The sequence below is a fragment of the Anoplopoma fimbria genome, chromosome 4 (assembly GCF_027596085.1).
Source record: "Anoplopoma fimbria isolate UVic2021 breed Golden Eagle Sablefish chromosome 4, Afim_UVic_2022, whole genome shotgun sequence".
NCBI lineage: Eukaryota > Metazoa > Chordata > Actinopteri > Perciformes > Anoplopomatidae > Anoplopoma > Anoplopoma fimbria.
This window is the reverse complement of record NC_072452.1, coordinates 13,756,717-13,764,891: the sequence shown is the minus strand read 5'-3', so window position 1 is coordinate 13,764,891 and position 8,175 is coordinate 13,756,717. Positions and strand designations below refer to the sequence as shown.

At 44.2% G+C, this 8,175-nt stretch overlaps 1 protein-coding gene across 1 annotated transcript; it reads right to left on the bottom strand.

Annotated features, from left to right (window-relative positions):
* wfs1b (Wolfram syndrome 1b (wolframin)) lies at nucleotides 1-8,175 on the bottom strand. The gene is made up of 10 exons (XM_054596952.1): nucleotides 8,026-8,175; nucleotides 6,601-6,981; nucleotides 5,012-5,088; nucleotides 4,693-4,837; nucleotides 4,372-4,545; nucleotides 4,120-4,200; nucleotides 3,738-3,898; nucleotides 3,250-3,486; nucleotides 2,997-3,115; nucleotides 1-2,654 (listed from the first exon to the last, which is right to left on the bottom strand). The coding sequence occupies exons 2-10, from the start codon at nucleotides 6,977-6,979 to the stop codon at nucleotides 1,109-1,111; spliced, it is 2,919 nt and encodes a 972-aa protein (XP_054452927.1). The 5' UTR covers nucleotides 6,980-6,981; nucleotides 8,026-8,175; the 3' UTR covers nucleotides 1-1,108.

Here is an 8,175-nt window from a genome sequence, read left to right as displayed (position 1 = left end):
ATTATGTTTATGGGTCACAGTAAAGAAAACAGTAGTGACATCCTAACTTAAAACACATCATCACTCAGGGACTGCAAATGTTCAAAATGTTCAATCTCTGCACAGCAGAGAACGAGGAAGGAGAACAGCTAGAGGAGAACAAGACGGGAGAACAGCGAAGGCAGAGATAAACTTTTAAGCTTTTTAAAGGTTCAGGATGAACAACTTTATTTAGTGTATTTTCTGCTTTATTATTTTTGAACTGAGACTATATCTTATAAGGCACTTAAAAATAATCTTCCACTACAATTACACACTGCACATACAGCTAACTGTCTAATATAAACTATTAAAGCTTGACAGCAAAGGAAACCCTTACAAGTGATCATCAGCATTACAACCGGTTGTAAAAAAGAAACGTATTCTTCTACAACGCGTCATCCACAGACACAACAATGAAAGATATGTTCAACAAGCAAACTGGAAAATGTAAATACTGATGATTTTAGGTACAAATATTTGATAAACTTACATAAAAATGGTTCAGCACACACAGTGTTTGTGCAATGAACAAAATCAAAATAACTTCATTAATAGACTGCACAAGTGCCGCCTAAATCAGATGAAATGCACAACCGATCATATCTGAGGAGGTTTTAATTCAGTTTTTCTTTTGTTAGTGTTAGGCAGTAAATTACTTATTCTAAAAAAACTTAATTAGTTTGTTGTTTTTCCCACTTCTGTAAGGGTGCTTTCACACGTAACCCATTAGGTTCGGTTAAAACAAACTCAGGTCTGTTTGCTCGGTTAGTGCGGTTTGTTTGGGCTGGTATGAAAACTGTCAATCAAACCCTGGTGCGGACCGAACAACCAAACCGAGAACGATTATAAAGGTGGGTCCACTTCCTAGCGAACTCTGGGGCAGTTTGTTTGTGGTGTGCTTACAGTGCTGATATTTTTAGTTCTCATATATTTTGGCTCAAAAGCTATTAAAAAGCAAACATACACAACAGTATGTGTTCACCCTCTCACAGTGTTAAGAAGAGTGATGTACAATCATTAATGTTCTTCATCTAGTATTATCATTATCATACATCTTATTTCTCCCAGAGGAGCGTATGCAAGATCTCTACCCCTCCTCCTGTGCCCCAGTCTCTATTTCAGTCTCTGGGTGCTGCTCTAGGTGAGCGGTCAGGAAGGGGTTGAAGAAGAAGTCGAAACCAAACTGCAGGGCACTCTGAGCCGTGCGCCTCCAGTCGTGTTCGATCTTGTACTGCCTTCGGCTGGGCAAGCGGGCGTCACCGCACGACATGCAGTTGATGGCTTTCAATTCAAACACGGGCCATTTGGAGCCTAAACGGCCCTCCAGTATGGTGCTGAACTCCACCAGGCTTCCTGTGTTTAAGTATAAGAGCATAGACTTGAATTCGTTGCTAGCCCTCAGTACTATGTCCTTCGTGGCATCTTCGTCCTCTATGATAGTCCCGTTCCTGGTCTTCCTCTCCAGCGGCATGCCCATTGTGACTTCAAATTTGTATCGATCGAAGCGCTTGATGTGACATTCGTGCTTGGCCAGCTTTTTAAGCTTACAGAGGGGATCTTCTGGTGGAGGAGCCGGGGCAGGAAGAGGCTGGGGATCCGCCGTGACGTTTTTCACCTCATCACACCGAGGATACGGCTCACCATACAGGCACCGCATCCAGTTCCCCACTGACACAGGCATCAGGTTGATAACCGACTGAGGCCCGTTCTCAATGTCGGTCACTCGTACGTATCTGAAGCGTCCGGTCCACGTGACCCGATGTCCTTCTAGATGAGAGCAGAGAATCTGTGTCTGGGCCATGTTGGCTTCTTTCCAGGCCATAGGGCCGCAGAGGCTGCTGTACTCGGGCCACGTCAGGGTGGAGTTATAAACCTTCATGCCTTCGGACCTGTAGACGTACATCCAGCAGAAGAGCACCACCGCGCTGAGCCACACCAGGATGAGCTTCACAATGCTGCTCCGGGACAAAGACCGAAAAACAACGATGGGGTTGAAGCTGAAGCGAGTCCAAAGCCTCAGCACTACTGGCACGAAGCAAATGGTCAAGGTAACCACCATCTTGGTCACCTCTAGAGCGAGGAACCACTGCAGTAGCTGGATGATGAGCATTGCAGCCAGGCCTAGAGACAGTATAGGAAGGGCGAACAAGAAGAGGAAGTAGCCAACGCCGGTGCGGATGAGTCCTATCACAGTGGCGTTATTTAGGAACACCAAGCTGAGCTCACACCAGGTGAAGCAGACCATGTAGGGCACCAGGCACAGGTAGGTGCCCTTGAAGCCTCTCATCTGGGCCATACGGAAGAGCAGATAGAAAAGGTGTCCATATAGCAGACATGGCACCCCCAGGTTCAACACCACGTTGTCCCCTAGAGGCACAGTGATGAACGTCATCCCAAAGACCCTGAGGAACCAGGGGAGGGAGTCCGGCAGGAGGTGGGTGAGGGAGCACGCTCCGGAGAGGACCTCCGTAAGGAGGGCCTTACGAGCGAAGAGCTGAGCAGAGGCATGAAGGCTGAGGAAGGCTGTGACGGTGAAGAAGAGAGCGACAGCAGCCAACTCTGAGCAGGGGATCCAGGATTTATCAGCAACGGGGAAAGAGAAAACCACAAAGATCACAGAGAGCAGGAAGTACCTGGAACACAAAGACACGGGAGGTATTCATTTAGCTGCAGAGGCAATTCTAGTTAATTTGCATAATAAATATTTATCATAATCTTGATTTAACAAATTTTATTTATTAATAGTTCAGTTGGCTTCTTAAAACAATTTAAAAACAAATCACCCTAAGCAGACACTGCATGACTATATCTACAAGAAAATGCTAAACAGACATTTTGTAGTCAAACTTGTAAGACCTGAACAAAACCAAATTTAACATTTAGCAACAAACCAGATTAAACAATAAAAAGGAAAGGAACAAATATGGACTGAATATGTTGTCCACATGTATTCATGTTAATAGAGATGTTCTTACAGATAAGGCTCTAAGTGTGTCCATCCAAAGTTAGTCTCTGCCTGCTCCAGATCAAGACCGGGTTCAAAGTGCGTCAGCAGGTCAGTCAGGGCCCGGAAGTTTTCCCACGCTTTTGAATTCTGTAGAGAAATATAGCAATTAATTAAGTTTACTTTTAGCTACTGATTTAAGTAAATCTATACTCGAGTACAAAAAGAAAGACCTCTGGTAAAAAGCTCTATACAAAATGTCGTTAAAAGGAGCGATCACCAACCTGAAATACCCGCAGTGTGCAGATGATCATGGAGAAGAATGAGAGGTAAAAAACCAGCAGAGGGATGAGGAAGATGAAGAACTCGATTGTGAGGTTGGAGATGATGAAGAAGAAGATGAGTGCATTGACGTGGTGCGTGGGGATCAGAGCGCTGAGCCACTGCATGCCGGCACGAGATGCCCAGTCGATGAGGTGCTCCTTGATCTCCAGCAGAGCGAACAGAGGGAACTTCAGCAACTGGAGGGAACCACCAGAAAAGAGTCGGGTCAACAAGGTCCAAAAATCTGATTAGCAATTCTACGAAGCAACATTCACTAGTTGCAATGTGAGGATTTGATGCTTGTCTTTAACCTTTATGAAAGGACAGAAACAAGCAAACATATTTTTTGTGTGATTTAAAACAAACTTGCAGTAAAAAGAGGACAACATGGAGTCTAATGGACAGCAGACACTAGTCCCAACCTTAATAAAGTCTGAGAGCTTCCTACCTTTTGATGTAAGGGCAATTCATCTGGATTCTTCACCACCACATCATCATCGTCGTCGTCATCATCGCCTCCTGCTGTCGCCATGACCGGTGAAGGTACGACACCCTGAGCATACTTCTTAGTCATCTCAACAAAGTCGTCAAGACCCACTTGGCATCTGGCTGCAAATATAAACAGAAGACACACGGATGTTTACTTACATGCTAGTTTTAATCTGAAAGCTCCTTTTTTTGTATTTCATCTCATAAAACTTGATGAAATAAAAAATAATGTATTTACTGCCTTTGAATCGTTTTAGGCAACAGAATACATAACAAATTGCACATAGACAATTGTATTAATGAACATTTTTTCTCCACGAGTTGTTTTAAACAACACATACCTTCACTTGAGACCATATTCTCCAGGACTCTCCTCTGTTTCTTGGCAGAGCTGTTTAGTGGACCCGGGGACACTGGTTTGCCTATAAATCAAGAGTAAATACAGGATGTTTCAAAAATTCTCCTTAACATGCAACTAGTCTGTATTTTTTTGCCTCTTTAAAACAATCTGCAGCATGTTGCGTATACTACTATTAAGCTTCAAAAACTTAACAATGTCAGTGTGTTTGATAACAATATGTCCCCTCCCGTACCTGGCTCTGTGTGGACGTGTTCAACGTTCTCTAGCATCTCAGAAACGGCAACCGACTTCTTCCTCTCCGGGTTCAACTTCCAGTACATTAGCAGAGCTGCTTTCCTGACTCCTCTCTCAAAGCGTGTCTCTGTGCACAGCTTCTTCACCTCCTCGACGTTCTCTAGAGTGATGCCTGAAAAACACAATAGTTGTACGCTGATGATGGACAACTGTTCTCAGCATCCGTTGAAGGGTAATCCAGACAACTGTTAGCATCAAACCAATGATGCTACTTTGCTAAAAGTCATAGATCAAGGGTAGCAGTGGGACATTTTGGTACCTTTCCTGGAGCTTAAGCACCGCTGCAGCTGTTTGACGGCGTCCTTGCGTCCTTGTTTAGCAGCCTGGACTAGCCAAGTGACCGCTGTACAGTTGTTCAGCTCCTCGTCTCTTTCTTCTGCCAGAGCCAAGAAGTAACGTCCCATCTGGACAGACGCAAACAAAGACTTTTAAAACTGCGAGGCAAGCGTCACTGTGATTTAGTCGACTCATGACCTGTCCTTCCCCTTAATTTGATGCTCCTAAAATAACATCACTTTGTGCCCACCATATGGTCACTAAAGTCAATAGTATTTTGCAATATGTTCATAGACACTGACCTTGCTCTGTGCTCTAGCATCTCCTGTCCTTGCTCTCTCCTCTAAATCCTCAAGGCTGGCCTCCTCCTCTGGCTCCTCTGATGGAAACAAAATTAAGTAGATTCCTCAGTCCTCAACAACATGTACACAATATACAATAGATTCTAAGTAAAACAGTGTCAAATAAAATTCATTATTTTGTGGCCAAGTTAGTAAATTGGAAAACACACAGATTAAAAAAGAAACACAAGACAAACCAAGCAAGTGTGCGCACAACACATACATACCTACAAACACACACGCACACACACACACACCATCATGTTTTCCTGACCCAGCTGTCTAATCACGACAGTGCAGTGAAAGCAGAGCGTCCAAGTCACTGAAACTGCCGAGCAAGCTGTTTCCATTTTAAGTTCATGTGTACAACTGACACAAATGATATGAATGTGGAAATGCTTTAACTTACACATAACCATTTATTTTTCCTGCCTCAGCATAGCCTGATGCTGAGGAGAAACAGAGATTTAAACTACAAAATAAATTAAGTTTTTCTTCAGGTGACTAAACTCATCTTTGGTTTTAAAATGTTTATAAAAACAGTCCAGTTCTATGTGCCGGTCAATTGGATGAGGGATCCCAGAGCGTCAACATGAGTCAGATCCTTCCAGAAACCCTGCCCTGAAAAGAACGACCCTCTGAACCCTGTTGCTTCAATTATCAACTTCTTTTGCTGATGAGTTCTGCTAATTTTAAATCCTAGCAGCTCACTCGAGTTGGAGCTCACATGGGAATGTGTCTACTTCCTGTAAAGTAAGGGGTCATATTTGTTGTGTCATGTATATTAGGAAAAAGGAGGGTGCAGCAAATGTGGAAACACGGTCCAAGATTCAAAACGCCCACCTGCTGTAAGTGATACCGATAAATGAAGTGGCAGTCTGTCTCTGGGAGCAAAAGAAAATGCAATGGGATCCGGTAACTTCCATCAGATGCCCGTCAATAATGCCTGTGCATTACCCATAGCAAGGACCTAAAATAACAGCAGCTGCTAGCTTCCCTGATGAAACACACAGGCTCACACAGTGATGCAATCCATTTTACTTTCATTTGCTACAGTATGGTTATCTAAACAGCTAGACACATGGCACAGGGTCTGTGTTTTTCAGGGGACAGGACTGAGTGTGAGTCCAAACTAAATGACTGAGGTGTTAGATTTCACACTTTCCGATACTACTCCATATTTACACATCTAGACGTAACTGCAAAGCCATGCAACAAATGAAAACGTGATATTCCCAGAGCAGCTAACGGATCTCCTACTATGTGAACTTTCACTGCAGGATTTGCCTAGTGGGAACTAACAACTCAGAGTGGAAATGGTCTGGGAAGACAGGGGTGAGACAGGTTTCTTCCCTCAAGTCAGCAGAGTGTGTGAGGCTGCTTTACATGTTGTGGTAGATGTCTGTGGTTGTCATGGAGACACCACAGTGCACACAGCAAACTGGGAGTGTCGGCGGCCCTTATTGGTGGAGAAGAGGAAAAGTGATACAGGAATGTAAAGATTTGTGTTTAAAGGGGTAGAAGGTCAAAGCTCAGAGTTTGATTCTCACCTGTTTCAGGTGTGGGAGGAGGCTGCTGAGCCATGGCGGCGGATCCAGTCGGGGGCATCGCCGTAGAGGCTGCATTTAGCTGAGATCTGCCCACCTGTGAGTGGCTCCTCATAGGCTGGCGTAGAGGGGAGGCAGGCGGTGTGGACAGGGAGGAAGAACGGGAGGACAGACATGGGGAAGTTCGAGGGGAGGCAGTGGAGGGAGAAGATGAGGGTGTGGTTTGAGGTGTTGGCAGGGTGAGTTTAGGCTTCAGGCGGTCCGAGGTTGGTGTCGTTGTTGTAGAAGATGAGATGGAAGAGAAAGGGCCTGGCCTCAGGGTGGAAGGAGATGAGGGGCTGGGTTTTGGGGTGGCTGGGTTGCCGTTCGGAGATGGTTCCATGGCTGAAAAACATACCAGACAACTAATCAGTCAAAGAGAAAACTCTAAGGTTTAAAGAGATTGTAAGGAAGCACAAGTTCAAGGACAAACGGCTGACAGTAAGAAGGAACGGACAGTGTCTGTACTGACACCTGTGGTGGAGTAACAGCTGTCGTAAAATAACCTTCACTCCATTCATATCAATATGCATCATCCACTCACTAAACTATTACTGAGACTGAAGTACACAAACAATTCACTGAATCATAGGTCGGTGAAATCATATGAATAAATCAAAGTATTAGGAAATTTTGTGAGAAGGTTGTATTGATACACCATGTTGTGTTGTAACAAAACTGCTTACAAAAATACTTTGATTGGTCTAAGTAGCAAAAAAAGAATGATCAAGATGAGAAAATTTGATTTCAGAATAGTTTATATAAACTGCAGTGCCTTCCTGTAAAGATAATAATCTTACAGCTTCAGCCTTAACGCAGTACTAACAGACACCTGTGGCTCTCAAACATGTGCCAACAATTACTGACAGCAGATGAGTCATTACACTGGAGGAGTCTTTGACTCATCTGTCTCTATGGCACATGTAGGTATTGACCTGTGCCGATTAAAAAGCCCAGTTCCTTTTTAAGTTCATTTAACAGTTTATATCCTTACTGCAAATATATGTTGTGTTTGGTTTTAGTTTGGAAAAGCTGTGTGTAACATGTTGTCATGTGGCTGCAGTTTATTTTGGACATTATCAAGTGATCCCTTAGCAGCTATATTGAGAAGGTGACATCCTTAAAGTGCCCCCTGACTGGAAAAGGTCCTGTTGCATTTTAGGGGGAACCCCAGCTTAGCACACCAAGAAGGGTCTCCAATCAAACTAATGCATCCAGTGAAGAGGTCATGCACAAATCCTAATGTAGCTCACCGCAGCCAATGCAATGCAGTGTCTATGAAGCGCCTCACTGTTTAATGTGAGTGACATAAAGCTGGCAGTGAACATGTGGCAGATAACTGGAATAGAGATTGTGCTGCTAATGCTTACGTCACCACACTCTGCTCACCTTCACCAGGGTGAAGTAACTCCTCCAGGTGATAAGGACGCGAGGAATAACTCCTGTTCTTCGCTATTCTGTGTCCCACATCATTCTCCCCTTTGGTTTTGTTTGTATAATCAGCTGTCCGGTCCGCCCGCTGTCTCTCTGTGGACAAAC

Coding starts and splice junctions, on each gene's coding strand:
- wfs1b (XM_054596952.1), bottom strand. CDS start 6,979: ATGGAACCATCTCCGAACGGCAACCCAGCCACCCCAAAACCCAGCCCC. Junction 3,487..3,737: donor AATTGCCCTTACATCAAAAG/GTAGGAAGCTCT, acceptor GGTTCCCTCCAG/TTGCTGAAGTTCCCTCTGTT. Junction 3,116..3,249: donor GCACACTGCGGGTATTTCAG/GTTGGTGATCGC, acceptor ATTTCTCTACAG/AATTCAAAAGCGTGGGAAAA.